General features: G+C 60.4%; 1 protein-coding gene across 7 annotated transcripts in view; it reads right to left on the reverse strand.

Annotated features, from left to right (window-relative positions):
• Positions 1-29: 29 nt before the first annotated feature.
• Positions 30-20,663, reverse strand: part of LOC132011290 (cadherin EGF LAG seven-pass G-type receptor 3) — a 36,717-nt gene continuing 16,083 nt past the window's right edge. For 3 of the 7 annotated variants that reach the window (XM_059389659.1, XM_059389658.1, XM_059389657.1), the window contains 14 exons: positions 20,159-20,326; positions 19,788-19,914; positions 19,493-19,699; positions 19,108-19,282; positions 18,825-18,937; positions 18,317-18,396; positions 17,761-17,887; positions 17,195-17,311; positions 16,952-17,100; positions 16,574-16,689; positions 16,106-16,264; positions 15,372-15,572; positions 14,098-14,986; positions 11,059-12,751 (listed from right to left, as the gene is read on the reverse strand). In XM_059389659.1, coding sequence (XP_059245642.1) covers positions 12,724-12,751; positions 14,098-14,986; positions 15,372-15,572; positions 16,106-16,264; positions 16,574-16,689; positions 16,952-17,100; positions 17,195-17,311; positions 17,761-17,887; positions 18,317-18,396; positions 18,825-18,937; positions 19,108-19,282; positions 19,493-19,699; positions 19,788-19,914; positions 20,159-20,326 — 2,656 coding nt within the window. In that variant the 3' untranslated portion in view covers positions 11,059-12,723. The other 4 variants (XM_059389663.1, XM_059389661.1, XM_059389660.1 and 1 more) reach the window with 4 other exon arrangements.

A 20,663-nucleotide genomic window follows, 5' to 3' on the forward strand; every position in this document is an offset into this window, starting at 1 on the left:
AGCCCCCACCAAGGCACAGCAGAGCCTGGTGGTAGGCAAACAGGTCTTTATTTCTAGGGCTAAAAACATGGATCTTTCCCCAGCCCAGCTGGTGCCGGTCTGACTCCAGTGCCCCTTGCCAGGCCCAGGCCTATGGCACTGAACGTGGGAATCCCAGGACCTCCATCCCTGAGCTGCGTGTGTGTGTATACGGAGGGGACTCCTGGGTGACGTCTGGAGGCAGCCCGGGGGCGGGGAGTTTCTCACAAGCGCCTGGTCACAGCCTCCAGAGGTGAGCAGGGGTAGGCAGGGCGGAGGCACGGTCAGAGTTTGGTTGTCTGAATAGGTAGGGAAGGCTCCAGTCAGTTTCCAAAAACACACAGCAGCCCCTTCCCCCAGGACAGCGACCCCTGCCCCTGGGAGCAGCTTCAGTGGAAGGCGGGAAGGGGTACCAGTGGGTCCACTGGGGACAGTGCCATTCAGAAAGGGTGGACTTCCTGGAGGTGGGGGTCAGGGTAGGGACAGGCAGTAGACAGACAAAAAGAACTCAGGAGCCAGAGGCCGGCTCACCGAAACAGGGCTGGCAGGGCTGGACCTCGGGTGCTGGAGGGCAAAGAGCACAGCATCGTGGACAGAAGCAAAGAGATGCTGCTTAGTGATCGATGCATCGAAGAAGTGCCCGGCCTCAAGCTGGGAGACCACAGGAGCTGCGGGCAAGGAGTAGGTCTCCCCTGACTTGCGGAACCACCAGGAACATCAAGCCCCCAAACTCAGTCACCAGAAAACCCTGACCCATTTCACCCATGACCTCTATGCCTGAGGTTACAGCTAAACCTCCAGTCACTCCTAACCCTTGACCCTGCCTCCCAAGACCCCTCTGACCCCCACTCTCAGAGACTTTTCTCTTTGTGCTGCTTGGCAGACTCCTCGGCTAGAAGAGCCCCACTCCCTGACTGGACCCCTTGTGCCGTTCCCCCACACACACCGTGGCAGGCGGCCATGTACACCTCCACCTCGATCTCTCGGAAATCGCGGAAAATCTGCAGCCAAAAAAGCAGGGGCTAGACTCAGAGGGAGGCTCGAGGGCTCCAAGGAAGGACTCAGGCAGGTTGAGGTGGAGAGTTTTGAGAGGGAGCTCAGAGAGGCTCTTGGATCTAGTTTTGGGATCAGGAGGCTTGGGGGGGGGGGGTCTTGTCCTCTCCCATGGCTCTTCTTAGGAGCACCCCAGCCCCTTACGTTCTTCAGGCTCTTGATGCACACAGTGTCCACGAAGGAGAGGGCGCCCAGGTCCAGCACCAGGCTGTGGAAGTGTGGCTGAGGCAGGCCCAGGGCCTTCAGTGTGGACCCGTTTGCCGCCTTGGCATCTTCTTGACCGCTGACTGTTGTATCCTCTAGCTCATTCCCTGTGCTCGCCTGCTAGGAAACCAGACACCCCCTGCAAAGGCTGCCCGTGAAGGGGTGATGGCAAAGACGGACAGGCAAGGACCATACAGGATCAGAAGTGGGACCCCGCACACAAATACCCGCCTATATGGGACGTGCAGGGCACATGTGAAAACCTGGACATGGGGGAGCCTCTTGTATGTAAAGACAGGAGGGACACATGGGGACGCAGAGGAGAGGAAGCCCAGACTTAGAGAGCATGCAGAGATGGGCATATACTGTTCTGTTACCTCCCAGGCCCAGGCCTAGGGAGGCTTAAAAAGGTGGGGCGCTGGACGACGGTGCCCCATCCTCAGCCAGCCAGGGTCGGGCGGGTAGGGGGCACACACGACAGCGTGGTACCCCACCTGGGTCTCTAGTTGAGCTTGGCGTCCCTTTTGATCCCATATTTTTCCCCTTAACCCCAATTCCTTCTCTCTACCCATGAGCACAGACTATGGGGTCTTGTGGGCTCTACAAATTCAAAGTCTTTGGATAGCAGACCAGAGAGCCACAGGCAAAATCTATAGCAGATCACTAGGCCTCTCCCTATTGGGCACTGGACCCATCACAGATCCACCCCCCCGCCCCCGCCGGCATGACTACCTCGAAGCCACGGCTTTCCCCGCAGGATGCGTGGACCACTCACATCTCTGCAGCTCACGGCTGCCCCCTCTCCCACCTCCAGCCTCACCCTGGCCATGGAGTCGTCCACATTGTTGCTCTCCACGTCTGTGATGTTGGTGTTGACTTGGACGGAAACAGAAGTGCCCTCGGAGGAAGCAGTCTAGGCCAGGGGAGAAGGGCAACAGGAAGGAGCTGTCCCGGCTGTCACAGGACAGCCAAGCCATCCCAGTCTGGTGTCACCCCCAGGCTTTGGGCAGCTAGGCAGGCCAGGGACTAAAGCTTGGGACCCAGGGCCGCCAGTCTGGGGTCGGTGGGGTTTTGACCAGTTCCAGGAACAGCCAAGAATGGAAGAGGTGGTCCATGCTGTCACTGGCATGGGAGCAGGGAAGAAAACGAAACTCTGCCCAGAGCGCCGACCTTGGGGCGGGGGGAGTGAAGCAGGGGCCCCGGGAGGGGGCATCAGGGAGAAAGAAGGGATGAGTGAGGCTAAGAGCGCAGGAGGCCAGGAGAAAGAGCATGTGGGTTCAGCAACAGGACGGGGGGCAGGAATCCCCAGCTCGAAGGGGCTCCTGCCTGTTTCTGAAGGGTCTTCTGCATCCGTTTCAGCTTCTGCTCCTGCTTCCTGAGCCACTTCTTCTTCTTCGAGATGAGGCGGTCAACGTCCACACCGCACTAGAGGCAAACAACACGGAAGGGGATGTGGACGCTCTGGGGCAGGGAGAGACCCTCTAACACTCACCCTGGGGACCCCCGGACTCACCCTCTTCTTCAGCGCGTCGCTGTAGAGCTCAGCGTTAGCGAAGTACATGGTGGCCGAGGAGCGGAAGACCTTCACGCCTGGGACCTCCCTGGCCTGGGGATGGGGCAGGGCTGGAGTGGCTGAGCGCTCCACTCTCCTGGCTGACTTGTTCTCCTCCTTCCCTCCCCCAATGTGGCCCAGGGACCCCCATCACCAGCCCAGCCTGCGGCCCCTGCCCTCTCAAGACCTTAGGCCACAAACTTGGCCATATCACCCTAACTTCTCGTCCTGCTCCCTACCCCTCACCCTCATCACCCAGGCCCTCAGCCAGGCCTGTCAAAGCTTCCTCTAGGGCACCCTGTGCCCTCCCTTCCCATCTCCCCCCACTTCTGCCAATAGCCAGGTCAGGCTCTTAGGCCGCCCCTTGGGCTCCACTGCCCACCCTGTGATCAGTTTCCTGCATGTGCACAGAGAGACCCTCCCCGGCTCCCACTCCAACAAGGGCTCGGCACTTGGGCCTGTATAATGCATCCCACCTCCCTTTCCATCCTGCTGAGCTGCCCCCGTCCTGCCCTCCCCTCACTCTGCCTAATTATACTATACTCGGACTCCAAGGCTCCATGTCAGCAGGAATGGGCTTGTTTTATTCCAGAACCCCACTATTAGGCATGAAGCTTCTCAGGAGGTAAATGGACAACTGGGATGTAGAACTCCACTGATCAGGTCAGCAAACAGCCTCCCCTACATCCTGATGCCCCAGGCTCCTGCATACCTGCCCCAAGGCTGCTCGGCAGGATAAGGCTTGTACTGCTGGCTCCAAGACAGACCCCTCTCCCGGCTCCCCGGTCTCTCTCTGTCCACTCCTCTGTCCTTTCATAGTTCTAAGTAGGAGTCACGGACCCAAATTCCTTCTCTGAAGTTCCCAGGACCAAAGCACCCTCAGCCCCCAGGGTCTTTGCCTGATGCAGAAAGAACTAACAAAGGCCCATTCTACCTCCGTCCCACCCCACCAGGCCGTCCCCCTGCCTAGGCCCTGCCACCCACCTCTGAGTATTCGGCCACATCTTGATAAATATCCGTGTCTGGCACCTGCCCCAAGACAGAGTAGCGGGGCCTGTGAAGGAGAGAGTGTAAGGAGGGGGCAATGAGGGGGTACCAGGGAGCCTCAGGCTACCCATGAATTGTGGGAAAGCTGGGGGGAGCCAGCATGGCCTTCACCTCCCCCACCAGCTGGGATGGGGGGACCGACAGGGGAGACTCACAGCTGCGTGCGGAAGACCACGAGGAGCAGGGAGAAGACGATGGCGATCGCCAGGCCTATGTCCAGGTTCAGCAGGATGGTGGCCACAAAGGTCACCAGCCAGATGAGCTAAAAGAAGGAGGCAACGTGGCTAGGGGGGTGGGAGAAAAATGAAACTCTGCCCTGGGCACTGACCAGCAGTGGTGGGGTTGGGGGGGAGGGTCTCAGGGAGCAAAACAGGGGCCCTGGGGGCATCAGGGAGAAAGGAGGGATGAGTGAGTCTAAGAACTCAGGAGGCCAGGAGGCCAGGAGAAAGAGCATATGGGTTCAGCAGCAGGATGGGGGGCCTCTCACCAGATCCATTTGATTTGACTTCCAGAGGGAAGGAATGTCGGTGAACTGTTTCAACATACCCTTCAAGTTCACGATAATGGCAGCCGCCAGCACAGCCTGGGGGAGGGGTAGGCGTGTCACAGGGGCTGTTGGGAGATACCCAGATGCTGACAAGCCTGACCACCCAGCCATGAGCAAGCCTGATGCTGGCATAACCCCGCATGACGCTCACGGCCACCCCTGAGCCAAACACCTTGGATCTGACCCTGAAGGGTTCTAATCCCCGACCCTTGACTCCCAAGTTTCACCAGAGAGAGCTCAACCTTGAAAAACAGGTCATGCACCACCTTGTATTGCTGCCCCTCGCCTCGGACCTGACTGCCCCTTGCCCCTGGCCTGGCCAAGTCCCTCAAGCCTGGCTGGCTGGATGTGGCCACTCACCTTGGGCAGGTCTCTGAAGAGCTCCCCAAGTTTGACGATGATAATGAGGATGAAGAGGGAGGAGACAGCTCCGGCCACCTGCAAGGTGGGAGTGAGCAGAGGGGTGGGGCGGGGGTGTAGGGGTGTGGGGGGGGAACGGGGTGGGAGTGCCCAGAGCTGCGTGTGCGCACGTGCACAGATGTTCACCCACGCCCAAAGCCCACCTGTGTGTTGCCCCCAGAGCCCTCCTGCACCAGGCTGCGGGACATGGAGCAGCTCACAGGGAAGCACTGGAAGATGCCCCCAATGAAGTTACTGAGGCCGAGAGCCACCAGCTCCTGGTGGAGAAAAGTGCAGGTGTGTAGTGCCTGCTGCCTGTGCCACTATGTCTAGGCCTAGGTGTCCCCAACCTCCATCCACACTCAATGGTCTCCCGGGCTTGGCTGCCACTGTCCCGAATACCTTGCTCTCCCGCCCTCAATCCCCTGCACGGTCCCAGCATGTCTGTTTGCTATTTCCCTATGTCCCACCTGACACTCCACACCCCCTGCCCCCAGGCCCTGGGGTCTCTGTATACCCAGACCTGGTTGCTGTCCACCCGGTAGCCGTGCCTCAGGGCGAAGATCTTCCCCAGGGAGATGGCAATGGCAAAACCAACCACAGCGATGGTGAAGGCATATCCCACCAGGCTGGCGAACAGCTTGGGGCTGGGGGCCACTGGGGGCACCAGCCTGTGAGGGGCATTTGTGAGGCCAAAGGAGGGAGCCAGCCCTGGTCCCCCAGCCCTCCCTGCCTGGACGGGGGGGCCAGAGCTCACCCTGCAGGGATGTCGCCCACAACATCCACCCCAAATCTAGACTTCAGGCCCACGCCGTAGGAGATGCCTGTGGCCCCGATGAGCTGGGGAGAGAAGACAGAGTCAGGGGAGGGTTCTGGCATCATCAAGGGGGTGGAGAAACCTCTGTGGGGGTGAAGCAAAGCCTTTGGCAGTTGGGGGCGGCTGGGGAGAAGTGGGCCAAGGGGTAAGTTACACCACCACCCTTTGGGGAAAGGAGATGATATCAGGGTCCAGAAGGTACCAACATGGGACCTTCCTGCTGTGGTCACACCCCGTCCTCAGGAACTCTCCCTGGTGCCCACTCCAGCTGGTCGTTAAATCCCGGGGTGCCCACTGGCCGGGATGTATCTTCCCCCCTCCCCACCCTCCGCAGATTCCAAACCGTGAGCAGCTCCCCAGGGATCGGCATGGGCAGGTATCGGTGCAGCTTGTCGCTGAGCAGCTTCAGCAGCACTAGTACCACCCCTGACACCAACGCGGTGACCACCGTGCCAACCACACTCCGAGGCAGCAGCGAGCAGACCTCCAGCACTGTCTGAGGGGAGACAGGGTCACCAGCAGCACTCGTGGGGTGCGCCCCGGCTGGCCCTCCTCCTGCCTGCACTCACATAGATGAGGGACAGCGGCCCAGAGCGGCTGCTCAGCTGGAGGCCAAACACATACTTGAGCTGCGAGACGAAGACCTGCACGGACGCGGCTGTGGTATAGCCTCGGACGAGGGGCTCCGACAGGTAGGTGACCACGAAGCCGAAGCGGACCAGACCCAGCCCCACCTGTGGGGTGGTCATGGGAGGCAAGCGTCAGGGTCGTCAGGTCGGCTACAGCAGAGCCCAGGGCAGGGGGTAGGGGGATGAGGGAGCAGCCAGGGGGAGGAGGAGGGCAGGGATGGGCAGACCCTGAGGGGAACTGGCAGGGGAAGGTCGGGGGCGGGGCGGGCGTCATGTCCCCCCGCCTGCTCTGCACCTGGAAGAGGCCCACCAGGACGCTGAGCGTGGAGGCCAGCTGTACCCGGACGTGGTCTCTGGTCACCTCATCCACGGTGGCGTTCACACCCTGCAGGAAGTTCTCATCCGGGGCCAGGGATTCTGTCACACTGCCCACCATCACAGACATGACAGCAAAGGTGCCTGCAGGGGTAGGTCAGGATGGGTCTGAAGTGGACAGTGCACTGACCTACCCTGGAGCTCTGCCCTTAAGGGGAGAGGTCAGGAGACAGCTGATTCTAGACAAGTATCTTCAGACTGTCAGGCAGGTAGACGCTGTGCTGATGGTCAGGTATGAACTCTGAACTTAAGGACTCTTGAGGGTGGCTAGGAATGTTGGTCTGCATCACCTGCCCTGCCCCACCTGTGTCCATCAGCCCAGAATCACACCCCTTGCAGAAGGTGAGATGGGGAAAGGGGCTCAGCCTGCCTCAGGCCGGTCAGGACTCTGCTGAGTTCTGGACCCTTTGAGCTGCCTCACCCACCTCCTCTTGGAGCCAGGGACTGGAGCTCTCCTGAATCTGTGTCCCCATGGTCAGAGGCCTAGTCCTGCCTGGAAATGACCGTGGACCCAGCACCAATGTTGTCTTCTTTCCTAAGTTCCCTTGTCCCTCCCACTCGGCCCTCCCTCACCCTGTCCTCCAGAGAGGAAGGTGGACATCCTCCTGCAAGGCCCGAGTCGGGCTCCACTCACCCACGGAGATGTGCCGGGAAGTGCCAAACAGGAAGTAGACAAAGACAGGATAGAAAGAGCTGTAGAGGCCAAATACGGGGGGCAGTCCAGCCAGGAGGGCATAGGCTAGGCCTGGAAATGGAATGGTAGCAAGGGAGGTTTGGACGCCAGGCCTTGAAAAGGATGAGGGAATCCCAACCCTAGGTCATGGGCCACAGTTCCAGGGGCAGCGCTCACAGCTTCAGATTATGGGGGTGCACAAGACCACAGGGCTTCTGGCCCGGGGCCTTGAAGGATTGCAGATCATCCCCAGCCAGGACTCAGGGTACAGCCTCCGAGTCAGGTAGGGCTCACCCTGTGGGAGCTGCATAATGGCCACACTCAGGCCAGCCAAAAGGTCGCCCAGGAGCCAATCACGCAAGGGATACCGGGGTAGCCAGGACAAGACTGGGAGGTACTGGAACAGAAGGGCTCGGGCCCGAGCACGGGAGCACCTGTGGATACAATGGTAGGTATTGGGGACAGGGTCTACCTAGATCCTGCCAGGGCCCCCAGACCCCCACCCTCAGCCTTACTGAAACCAGGTTCGCCACTGGTAGGTCCTGGTGGCTGAGGTCCGGTGCCCCAGTTCCTCCAGCTGTTGCTGGTTCATCAGTGGCCGCTCCACATGGTAGTCTCGATTCCTCAACTCCATGGTCTGTGTCACAGGCAACAGTGCCTGTGTGTCCCTCCGTCTGGGGTGGCGAGACCAGAGTCACAGTGAGTGTACCCCTGGTCCGACCTCCCTCACACCTGGGATTAGACTTGACTTTTCTAGGCCCTAAGATCTAGGTAGCTGAGAGCTGGACCCATGCCCAGCCAGAAAAAATCTCTGAACTTTGGCTGGGAAAAGTCTCTCACTGGGCCAAAGTCCCCTATGAAGAGATGGCAAGATGAATACAATCCCTACCTCCGACCCAGGTAGAGCTGCCCACCTGTGAGTGTTCTATCGGTCCCTGTCCCAGGCTGACTGTCCTCCTGACTGTGCCCCCAGTCCCTCCCCCAGATAATCCCTGTCCAGTCTCTGAGTCCCCATCCAGCTGCCCCATGAGCTCAGTGCTGTCTGTCTGAGAGCTTGCACGAGGAAGGGACCCAGCGACCAGGGGTCCAGTTCTTCAGTCAGTTTCTTTTCTTTTCTTTTTTTTTTAAAGGATTTTATTTATTTATTTGACAGGCAGAGATCACAAGTAGGCAGAGAGGTAGGCAGAGAGAGAGGAAGGGAAGCAGGCTCTCTGCTGAGCAGAGAGCCCCGATTCGGGGCTCGATCCCAGGACCCTGGGATCATGACCTGGGCCGAAGGCAGAGGCTGTAACCCACTGAGCCACCCAGGTGCCCCCAGGATCCTCTTTAGAGGGGCTCCCCTCTAAGGGAAGGAAAGTACTGGGGCTAAGATTACCCCTGGGCTTCCAGCCTGGGGGTCCAGGCTACAGACAAATTCAGGCTTGATCTGGAAAGCCAGGGAGGGGATGGCTCTCACATGGAAAGGCAAGCCCCACCTGAAGTGGGCAGACTTCCCCTCCAGAGCTCCTACGACCAGGCTCTTTCTTCCGTAGGGAAAGCTCTCACCCAACAGGAAAGTTTGCACCAGCCAGGTATGTTCAGTGTTGAAGAATCTCTTATCCACCCAGAGGCTCCCACCTGAAGGGGGGGGGGGACCTCCCTTGGGAATATGCGATCTGTGGGGAGGGAGTTCTCATTCGAGGAAGCATATACTGGAAGGGAAGCTTTCTCTGGTAAGTTTTCACCTGCCAGGAAAACCAGGAAAGTTCTCATCCGCAGGATACTCTCACCTAAGGGAAGCTCTTACCTGGCTGAGGCTCCCACCTGGAATGGCTGAAAGCTCTCACCTGGGAATAGATCCCCGCGCAGGAGTCTTCCCTGAGGGGGAACTCTCCCCTGCTGGGAAAGTTTTCGGGAAAGTGCTGTTCTGTGGGCTCTGACCTAGGGTTAGGATCCCACCCGAGGGGTAGGAACTCGCCTGGGAAGAACTTCTAACCTGGATGTCCTGGCTGGAGAAGGGAGTGGAGTAGGTGCAAGGCAGATCCTCAGAGACTCTGGGCACCGCCGTCTCACAGAGATCTTTGAGCCCCCTTGCCCCTCCTCCGTGAGTCACTCAGGTTTTCTTAAAGGGCTCCCCCACTCCCCAGGCCAAGTGCTTGGAGGGCGGGGTCTCGATCCTGGGCCCCTCCCCCTGGAAGGGCACCTCGGGGCCCCTCAGTCCCACTCAATGGTTACACCTGGGTGGGCTTGGGCCACCGCTATGGGCTCCTTGCGGCGACTTCCGGGCCTCAACGCGCCCAGCGGCTCACCTCCAGGGCCGGGGCTCCTCCACACTCAGCCGCCCCCCGCGGCCCGAGGCTAACCCGCGGGAGGCGCTCGAGTGGCTTCCCGCACACCCCTCCGGGGCGGGGGGTCGCGCGGGCTCCCGCCCCCATCCCCCGCTTCATGGGGCAGCCGCCTGCAGAAAATCCGCAGAGCTGCAAACCAGGGCTTCGCAGGGGGAGGAGGATGCCTGCTCCGGACTTAGCGATACCCCTTCCGAGCTAACCCAAGCCGGCGCCCTCACCGGGGCCACGCAGCAGCTCGCGGACACGGACGCGGGGAACTGGAACCGTGCCCTGCACTCACCCTGAAGCTTCAGACAGCCCCATGGCCAGCGGGCTGCTTGCCGGGTGACGGCTGCTCCCAGAGCCCCGGCGGGAGGCCGCTACAGTTCGGGAGGGGAGACCCGGGCTTACGGCGTGCTCCGAGGGGCCAATCCCTGGACAGGACAGGGTAGGGTTGGGCCAATCAGCGTGCTCGGGCGGGGCCTGAGGGACGCTTTTGGGGCGGTGCGAGCCCTGGGGCGTAAGATTTAACCCCTTCCTCCCCTAGGGCCTGGATTCCGTTTACCACCACCACCCCCCGCCCCCACCTTGGCTCGCCTAGTCCTCCTTCCTGAGTCGGGTGGAACTTAGCTGGGACTAAGGATCCGCGCTCGGCTGGTGGAAGCCACGGCCCCGGGTACCTAAATATGACAAGGCGGATACCAAGTCCTGGCTTCTTTCGGAGGGTCCCTGCGGGATGGGGAGGTAAAGCCCCCAGATGGGCTGCGTGAGGACGCTGCTGGTAACCACAGTCTTAGCTCTTCTTAGGGTATCCGGTCCCTGGGGCCTCTTCCGCCTCCCACTCAGGCGTCCCCTTAGGACCAGGCAATGTCTGACACTGAAGGTGCTCAGGGCCTCCCTTCAACTCTGTACATCCAGACCTGAAGTGAGGCAACCAGAGGTTTCCCTCCAGCACACCTGGCATCTCGCCTGGAAGGCTTGCAGGGAAGGAAGGTGATGTCCTGGCCAGCTGCAAGTCTGAGAGGCTAGTAGGGGTCAATGCTGTTAATGGGCTCAGGGGTTGGCAAGGGCAGTTCCTAGAGGTGGTGGAGCCCTGGCCAGGGCAAATGCCAGGTTAGAATTGCAGGCCCTGAAGACCAAGTCATAGCACTGACACACTGAGGAGAGAGGGTTTCCCTGGCGCCTTACTCCCAGCACCTGTGCTCATACTTCAGGCCCCTGATCACACAGCACCGGTCCAGAACTCAGGGTGAAAGAGATAGAAACCTGTTCCAAATGTCAGATGAAATTAGCTAAAAATAGCTGAATATTGGGGGGGGGGGGCAGCGCTCAGATTTCTTCCAAAGGTCAGGTTGGTTTGAATCATTCATAACCACCCTTCTACCCCACCCACCCCACTCCCACCCCCAAACAGAAAGAGGCAATAACCATTTTCTATAGAAGTTTAATCCCAAAACAGAGCGCGGCTTCACGGAACAATTTACACAGACAGGGAAAGGGGCCAGTGGGCTGGAGCAGGGGATCCCCGGAGGGGGCATCTATAGAAGCTAGGACATAGCAAGGACAACCCCCTCTCCCCACAGTGGGCCCCTCAACCCTTCAAGGGCTGGGGTCATTCTGGGTAAGGAGAGCTGGAGTCCTGGCTGGCAGGATTTGGCACCAGTCAGCAAAGTAGAACTTTTAATCTCCTTGGAAACTGCCTCCCAGGAGTATGTGTGGGGGAAGGGGGGTGTCTGCACAGACCCCCTACAACCCTGCACAACCCATGGTTCCTAGCTATTAAAGGATGCCTACTCTGGAGGCCTTCTGGGTCTGCTGTTCAACAGGGTGCTCAGGGCTGACCTTTGGCCTGGGAGAGCTAGGCGCTAGAAACCCCTCAAGATGGCCAGGTCCAGGGTCCTCCACCCCTCTCCTGCCCTCTCAATCTTTTACTTGTAAACAAAGGGGTGGGGGGGACCACATTTTCAACTGTAAGCAAAGTGTAAAAATTTAAAGTTTTAAGTTGTAAACAAAGTTTTTAAAATGTTTTAAATCTTGACCTGTAAACAAAGTAACAAAATCTAAAAGTCCCCAGTTCTGGATGTCAAAGTAAAAAAAGAGAGTTTTGTGAACAGGGTCCTAACAGTCATTTTTCCCTTTAGAAAGGAATAGAATAGGGTAGAACTAGCAGCCCAGGTGCCTAGGGCCAGGGAGGGTCCTGTAAACATGGGAGGCAGTGGCACCTACATTCTGTGTCTTCAACTCTCTTATTTCTGCTCCCCCTTGCTCCCCTGCCTCCCCCTACCCCTAGGAAGAAATTCTAGCACAGGGCAGTGTCAAGGGAATCCAGTGGGACCACAGACAACGTTTGCTGGAAGCAGGGGCTGGCAAACGACCCCCTGGTCCACCCTCTCCAGGAATGTCTGAGTAGAGGCCTAAGCCCCTCCGTGCGAAAGGGAAGCCTTGCTCTGTAAACATGACACGTGCAGCGCCCCACAGCATCAGTCCTAGGTCATAAGGCAGTAAGTGGCAGGGACTCCACATAAGAAACACACACATCCACGGGGAGGGGCAGCACGAGCAAAAGCCCCATGAGGAGGTCGGAGGACCCCTGTTTCCAAGACCAACCCCCAGTCCCTGAAGTTTGGCCCTTGGGGCATCTGAGAAAGAGCAAGGATCAATTCTGTACTTTGGGCCCTAACAATATTCAGATCAATGGGCAGGGGGTTATGTGCCCCTCCTCTCTGAATCCACCCCAGTAAGATGAGAGGAAAGAGCGTGTGATTTGCCAGACACCCGAATGGGGCGAAACACTGTGCCTCTTACCCTCTGTCCCCTTCCCCCTCCCAGCCCAGCCTCAGAACCCCGGCAGACGGAAAAGCTGAAAAATAACATAAGCATATCTCTCTGGTTACAAAGGTACAAAACGTATAAAAGTCCTCCTTTCGGGTCCCTCCCCCTGCACCTGTTACACAGGCTCACACACAGAGCGAGGCGTCTCAGCACTGTGACAACAGGAGAGCGGGGGGGGGGGGGGTGGGGGTGGGAGGCTGCCTTGGGATCCTCTTCTGTTAGCTCAAATCCTCCACGGCCCTCAGCCGTTCCTAGTCCCGAAGTCTGCCCCTCAGGAGTGCCCCTCGCTTCTGGGAACTCTGTAGAGTGGAATGCAATGGTCAGAGGTGGTTGGGGAAAGAACTCAGTCGGGGGCCTCTCGGCCTCCCCTATGGCCTGGCCCCCCACCATCTCCCTCCTCCCACAACCCCCTCACCTTTTCCTCTCACTCCCCAGCCCCCTTACACCCATTCTGGGGCTCTCAGACCCCTTCAACCCTTCTGCATCCTGAGACCCATCAGCAAATCCCCCTGGTGCCCTGTCGTCTCTCTAGATGCTCGGCAAGCACCTGCTGTGGACAAACACTATGTTAGCTCTTGACAGATTTGGCCTCAAGAAACCTCCACATCTCAGTTACTACAGACCCATTTTACAGATACAGAAACAGAGACTTGGGGAGGTCAAGAGTGACTCCAAAGCCCAAATCCCTGCACAGTTCCCCAGGAACTAACCCCCCACCAGCCTGACATCAAGGCTAGCTGTAGCAATACTCCTAGCTCTCCCTCAGCCCTGCGTCCAGCACCCTTCCAGAGTCCCTGGCACAAGGCCCTGTGCTCCCTGCTCCTCCTTCCTTTCTCCTCCTCTGACTCCCCTGGGGTTCTACTGGTCTCCTGCCGCACTCCTGGGTTCCCTCCCTCCCCACCCCAAGCCTCCTTTTACCCTGCAGACTTCCATAGAGCCTGGCCTAGCTCTTTCTCCTTCCTGAAACTCAACTCTTCTCTTGGCTTCCAAAGCCTGGCAACCCCTGGTGCCTCCCCACTCCCTCTCCAACTCCTGTGTATCCAGCGGCTTCCTGGGTATGGCTGCTGCTCCCTGCACTTCAGATGGCACGCGGGCCCCTGAGATGCACCAGGTCCCAATGTGTGCTCCACCTCGCAGTGCCTACAGGCACGAGGAATTTCACATTGACTAAATAAATACATGGGTAAATGATTTACTTTCAAGATTAGGGCTTCTGCCCGAATGAGATGCCCCCATCCCGACACCACTTCTGGCCCCTCCTGGTCTGTTACCACCTCCGAGGCAAAGCTTCCCAAGCCATGATCTCTCCTTTCCCCCTTGACCCTTTTGATACCATGTTATCTCCTCCTTCTAGGCCTTGGCTCCTGCTCTCACCTCCTCCACTAGCTCAAGCCCTTTGGAAGGCATTTCCCTCACTTCCCTAGCCCAGGAGGTGCAGGGGAGGGAGGCTGGCAGCACTCAGACACCCGGCGAGTCCCTTCTAACCACACCACCGTTCCCTGCTTGTGGCCCGCTGGCTGCACCGAGCCTGGGTTGGCCCACGCTGCCAACCCGCACCCCCATTCTGTGGCAAAACACAGGGCAGGGTCCTCGGAGGGTGCCTTAAGCTGATGAGGGTGTGGGCAGGTGGCCACACCCTGCTTACTCTGAGTCTGGAGACAGCTCCGAGATGCTGTGGGACGTGGCAGAGCGTGGTGTGGAGGGCCCAAGCGCAGAGGCTGTGGCAGAAGGCGTGGCAGTGGTGTGAGGGCCCGAGGGCGTGCTGGAGGACTGCACAGAGGAGGAGAGAGCTGAGGAGTTGAAGGAGGCCAGGATAGAAGAAAGAATGTCCAGCTGCTCTGTGGAGGGGCCGTGGCTAGGGCCACTGGCTGGGTCCTCCCTAACTCTGAGCAGCTGTGGGGGTGGCCCGAGGCCTTCTCGTGAGGGGTGCCGGCTAGGCACATGGTCCAGCGGCTCCCCTGAGTTCGATCTCCTGGACAGAGAATCCAGGGGCCGGGATGGCAAGAGGGGGTCCCTTGAGAGTTGCCGCTGGGGAGACAGGGGTAGAGGCGGGGGCTGTGGGTCAAGGTCCCGGGCACTGTGGGGCAGGGGCAGTGTGTTCAACCACTCGCAGGGCGCCCCTGGGTCCAGAGCATCTCGTGACCCGAAGCGGCCGGCCCTGACCCCAGGGTAGTCCCTGGGTGGCTGCCTCCGTGGGAGGGTACTGCCCCGATCCCTGGGCTCCAGGCGTCCTGGCCCGGCATCCAGGCGTTCCTGGGAACCCGGCCGACTCAGGGGACGAAGAATGGGGGCAGGGGCGTCCTCCAGTCGCTCACGGCTCAGCTGCCGCCGGAGGAGCAGGTCCAGCTGTTCTCGAGAGGAGTAGCGGCTGGCTGGCTGCGAAAGGCTGCCTGTGGCCCCTCCGGCATAGACGCGACCATAGGAGGCGGCTGGCACAGCGCGGTGGCCCAAGGTGGCTGCGCGGCACCAGGACAGCTCAGGAGCACCTCGGGTCTGTGGCACCAGTGGGTACTGCAATCGGTTCTTTAGGATGCCTGCATGAGGGACAAATGGGAGCCAGGGTATGTATGGGGGGGCAGGGGCAGACACTCCCTGGGTCTAGGAAGGCAGCTGCTCCTGCAATCCCTCTGACATGGAGGTGGGGGCAGAAACCCCTTGGGGAGTGGCAGAGGCAGCCCTAGGGATTCCGTAGGGGCAGCAGGACAGAGCTCAGAGTGGGGAAGCAGCAGTCCTCTGTCGGGACAGTCTGACCGCATGGTGCATGAGTAGGGCAACCCCCCCCTCACTTGAGATCAGAAGAGGGACAGCCCCCAGGACCTGGCAATGCAGGCCAGGGTCAAAGGGCTTAGGAATCCCCTGGGTTGGGGTAGAAGCTGTCCCTCAATTCCCTAAAGTATCGGCCAAATTCAGGGACTGTACCTTTCCTCTGGCGCTGGGCCCGGCCCAGGGAGGTTTCATCTCCACTGGTCAGGGCCAGGTCCGGCTGGTTGTTGTTGGCCGCGTCCTTGCTGGTGTCCAGCCCCAGGCGCCTTTCAGAGCCCCAGGTCTGCAGAGCACAGGGAGTGGCCTCACACTCCCCCAGGGCTGGCCAGTAGGACAGAAGGTCATTGCCATCCACATCTGGGGAGCCAGAGCAGGTTATAGGAGCCTCTGAGCTGACCCCACTGTTACTTCCCCCACTCCCCCTGACCCTCTTGCTCATGAAACCCTGGTCGTTCTGACTGAGCAGAGGTAGGAATGAGTGGGCGTCGCTCAGAAATCAATGGAGAGGATTACAGGTGAGCCTGTCACTCGAGAGGTGGACAGCTACTAGGAGTGGGGGAACTTGGTGGCTGAGGGGCCAAGATGAACCCTGGAAGACCCAACTAGTTTGAACCCTAACCCTCAGGGAAGAAAAGGGGCTGGAGGAATGACATGTCACCCCGTAACATCCCTGACTTTGACCTTGTTACCCAGGCTGTTCCCAGATGTCTAGCCAGCAGAACTGCTAGGAAGCTGGATGGGGAGAGGTGTGCGGGCGCCCGGTGACGACCCCACGTTCCCAGTAGGTCAGTCCCAGGAAGCCTCAGAGGATATCAGTGTCCCTGGGTCACACCCAATTGGAACAGGGGGTGTCTCTCCTGGTCACCGATGGGGTCAGAGTATCCCCTCACCTTTGGGGTGAGTGAGGAGCCTCTCACTCTGGGCTGCGCGGCGGAGTGGACGCTGGAAACGCCCGCGGGTCCGGCCATTGTCCTCGCTCTCCGAGGATGGGATGGAAAGACTTCTCTCCTCCTCCAAAGACAGGTCACTGTCAGAGTCAGAGTCTGCAGCTGGAGTTGGGAAGGTCAGAAGAGGGAGGGCACATCAGCGGCTCGGGAAGGCAAGAAACTTGGGGTTCAGCAAAGAGCCTGGGACTGAAGGTCTTGGGGTGGCTACAGTAGGGAGCTGGGGCTAGGGACCTAGGTAAAGCCTGGAGTGGGGGTCGGTGCAGAATGGCTGGGACTTGGCAGGAGAACCAGGTGTCCCCCGGCGCAGTGACCTGAAGGGAGCTCGCCCCACCACAGTCAGCTGCTGCTCTCAAGAAAGAGAAATGGGGGAGAGATCCCCCGCCTCCCCCGACCCCTGGCCCCGGCCCCTACCTCCACCGGCATCTCGATGGAACATGGCCACGTCCAGGTCAGTGGGGCCAGCATGAGCCTGGAGGCTGTGGTCAGTGTGGTCAGCAGCTGAGCCATGTCGGACCAGGACGTTGTCCCTGGAAATGCAGGAGCGGCCCCACCACCACCGTCAAAGAGGGATGTGATGGGGTGCTTTGGAGGCTGGGGTGTCTGTGCGCACACAGGCCAACTGCTGTGGAACGGCTCCAAAAGGCACCCCTGGGTGTGTGGCCAGAGGCATATGGGCCCAGGTGCCGAGACAGGCGGAGCCGTCACCCCGGGACCTGGAACGCCCACCTCTGGTCCAGTGGGGCCAGTCTGAGCTGTAGAGCCCCTGCCTGAGAAGGCTGCTCTGCTCACCTGAGGTAGCCGCGGCCCCGCTGGCTGTCTTGGTCCTGGGTCCGGCCGGAGCGGGCACTGCTCACTGAGGACACAGTGGAGGCACCCAGGGTGATGCGGATGAGGCCACTCTCTTCAAAGAGCGCCGTGTTGTTGTAAGCCCCATGCCCCTGCAGGTGGTGGGCACCCACAGGCGTGTGAGCCGGCTCTGCAGAGGTCACCTGGGGCCCCCGCCCCAACTCCCCAGCCCCGAGAGCCCCTCACCGTGCCCGGCACCGGCCTCGCTTCCTCGGGAGCTGCCTTCCTGCCCAGACAGGCCGGTGTCCAGGCTGCCCGAGCATCTGCATTCAGGACACAGAAGAGCAGCAGCACTGCCAGGCCCTGGGCCAGCGAGGGTCAGTGTGGGGTCAACGAGGGGTTAGCGAAAGTCAGTGAGAGATCAGAAATGAGTCACAGGTCAGAGCAGGGCCACCGGGAGGGGGCAGTCGGGGCTGGGAGAAGTCACTGCGGGTCAGCAAGGGCGACCAGTCATTGCAAGTTAGTGTGAGGGAGTGAGGAGCCCAGGGCTGACCCAGGAAGGGAGTCGGGGAGAGTCTTGGAGGCAGCGAGGGCTCAGAGGGGCACAAGTGACCAAGTTGGTGGAGGTCATGTGCGCCAGTGAGCGGCCAGGAGCCGCAGCGCTGGGGAAGGTCAATCCAGGATGGACAGCCCGCCTATCATCAGCCACCCAGCAGGAGTCACCCCTAGACCAGGGCTCGAGGGCCTGCCCAGGGTTGGGGCCACCCGACCAAAGCCCCACCTGGCCCAGGGCAGGGCGGGGTGCCGGTTACCTGGAGGCCGCAGAGCGCGGCGTGGAGGTAGTGGAAGACCAGGACGCTGTGGTTGACCGCCAGGAGGCCGAAGAGCCAGGAGGCACTGACCAGGAGAAGCAGCAGGAAGCAGCTGCGGAGGCTCCCGCTGTGGACATGGGAGGACATGGGGGACATGCAGATGTCACGCGGGGCTCAGGTAGGGGACACAGGGGACATGGAAGGACAGGCAATCCCACAGGAACATGGCAGTTTCAGGAGGACACGAAGGGAAGTAAGAGGTCACCGAACGAACCAGGAGGGTACTTAGGGAGCCACGAGGGGACACGGGGGTGCTATGAGAGAAATGTGGAAGACAGGGGGGCAAGGCAGGGGGTAGGGGGCTAAGTGAGCCACCCAGGCCACGGGAGCCTCTGCGGAGACAGCAGGGCAGAAACACATGCAGGGCTGGAGGGTGATGGGGGCGCCAGAGAGGGACCACAGGCCAGGGCGGGTAGGACTGTGTCCCTGTGCCCAGAATCCCAAGTCCAGCCTGCCCAGGAGAGGACCCCCCACCTTCCCCAGCCAGCTGACTCACAGCACAGAGGTCTTCTTGGCCTCCCTCTGCCCCGTGGAGCAGGTTGTGCGGGCAGCAAGGAGAAGCATGGTCCCATTCATCTGGACCCGCGGCCAGACATGTGGAGCAGGGGCGGGGCAGAGAGAGACAGAGACAGTGAGAGAAAGAGAGCGACAGGGACAGAGAGAGACTGAGCCATACAGGGAGAGGCAGAACCAGGGAGAAACACGCACACGATCGGGAGATCAGAAACAGAGAGGTCCTTAGACACAGAAGAAGCCTGAGGTAGGCAACCAGGGAGGGACTGATAACTGGAGAAGGAGGTTCGCAGGAAGAGGCAGCCGAGTTCCTGACTCGACACCTCCCATCTCTGCACCAGGGGAGCAGAGGACAGAAGTTGGGATGGAGCCCTGCAAGGCTGCAGACTGTCACCTGGCACCCCTCCACGGACACTGCCACACCTGCTGCGGGGCCGTGCCCTGATACCTGCCATGGCACACCTGGGTGGCCTCAGGTGCAGCCCACTCACCACGACGACCAGGATGACAGGGCCTGCAAAGCTCCAAATGAGAGGCTCGTGGATGGAGATCCAGCAGAAGTCAGGGTTCCCATAGCCCTCAGGATCCAGGCCCACAGCAAGGCCTGTCAGGGAGGATAGGAATGACAGAAGGGGTATGTTCTAGAGCGGGTGCCCTTTTCATGAACAGGGAGAAGTTGAGGGGGAGGGCGGAGCACACGGCACGGGGGACTGAGGTTGGGTAAGGGTCAGGAAGGGGAGTGCGTGACAGAAGCCAGGGGTGCGGGGCCCTCACCCAGGAGCACAGCGGGGACGCCCCAGCCCAGGGCGTGGTAGAAGCGCATGGCGCCACGGTCCACGTTGCGTGGCTCCACCTGCATACGGTAGAGGTGCAGACCGTGCACGAGGAGCCAAGCGAAGGTGCTGAGGAAGAAGTAGTGCAGGAGGATGGCGACCGCTGTGCACACCAGCTGAAGGCAGGGGGAGGGGGGCGTCAGCACCACTTCCCCCTCACCCCGCACCTCGGACCCCTAAACCACGGCACCTTACCCCGGCGTCCTGCCCTGACCCCAGGCACCCCCACTGGAGCCTCCCTGACCTCTGACCCTGAGCTTTGGCTCCAGGACTTCCTGGGGTGGGTGGTGGCATGAGGACACAGGCCCCCGGCCCTGCCCCTGCACCTGGTTGTGGGTCCTGTGGATTCCCAGCAGGAAGAGGAGCTCGGCCACGCCCAGGGCCGCCGCCACATTGGCATGGATGCCACGCATGTTGGACTTGAGGCTGCGCAGGCTCAGCAGGACAGTGGCGGTCAGAAGCAGCGCGGCCACAGACACTGCCATGACCACATGTGTGAACACCGCCAGCAGCTCCAGGTCACCCTCCAGCCGCTGTGGGGACAGGGATGGTTGCTGGGGCGTTGGACACCCCTGCCCTTTGGCCTGTCCACATTCCTCAGCACCCAGAACACAGTCCCACCTCACGGGGGGAGGCATCCATAAGGACCCCAAAGGTGCCCGTCCGGCTGCAGCGACATCGGGCGTGAGACCCATTCCTGTGCACCAGCTCGCAGTCCCGTGCTGTCCACATGCCATGCTGCTCCGCCCTGCAGCCACAGGGCAGTCAGACCTACCATCCCTTGGGGCACTGCCCTGTGGCCAGGTGGAGGCGGGGGCAGGGGGGGTTTGTGACATTGTTGGGGTGGGGGGCTGGGGGTGGGGCCGAAGCTGGGGAGCAGCATTCCTCATGGATCTGGGTGCACAGGGACATGGGTGGGAGGCCACCCAGGGCAGGCAGGGTGCTCCAGGGGCCACCAGGGGACCAAGGGTTCCCGGAGCGGAGGTCCTCACGGGCCAGGTGGGTCCCACTGCACGCAGATGGCCTTGCTCCGATTCGCTGTCTGCAGAAGGCGGAACTCCAGGCTGATGGGGGACTCCAGGACACCCCTTAGGAAGTTGCGTCGGTGGAACACAGCCACACTGACCACCGGGGAGTTCATAACAGGGTTCTGGGGGAGCCTGAGGAGACACCCCGCCTGGGCTTGCACACCGCTGACCTCCTCAAGCTCTGAGTACCTACACCTCATGGTCTTCGTGTCGTTGGCATGGCTGACCGAGTCCGGGACGCCCCAGGGCAGAAGCTCTTTCTGGGCCACTTCAAGACCCTGAGTCTCGTGGCCTAGATGGGCTGCCATGGTTCCATATAACTGGCAGGCTCTCTGCACCAGGGGCTTCAGATCAACTGCCCACCCTGCAGCCTGAGCAGCTCCAGACTGTTTGCCTTAAAGGCCCTCCCTGACAGCCCCTTCTGAACTCCGCCCGCCAGCCTGTGCTTGCCAGTCTCTGTCAGCCAGTT

This window comes from Mustela nigripes, chromosome 2, assembly GCF_022355385.1.
Source record: "Mustela nigripes isolate SB6536 chromosome 2, MUSNIG.SB6536, whole genome shotgun sequence".
Classification (NCBI taxonomy): Eukaryota; Metazoa; Chordata; class Mammalia; order Carnivora; family Mustelidae; genus Mustela; species Mustela nigripes.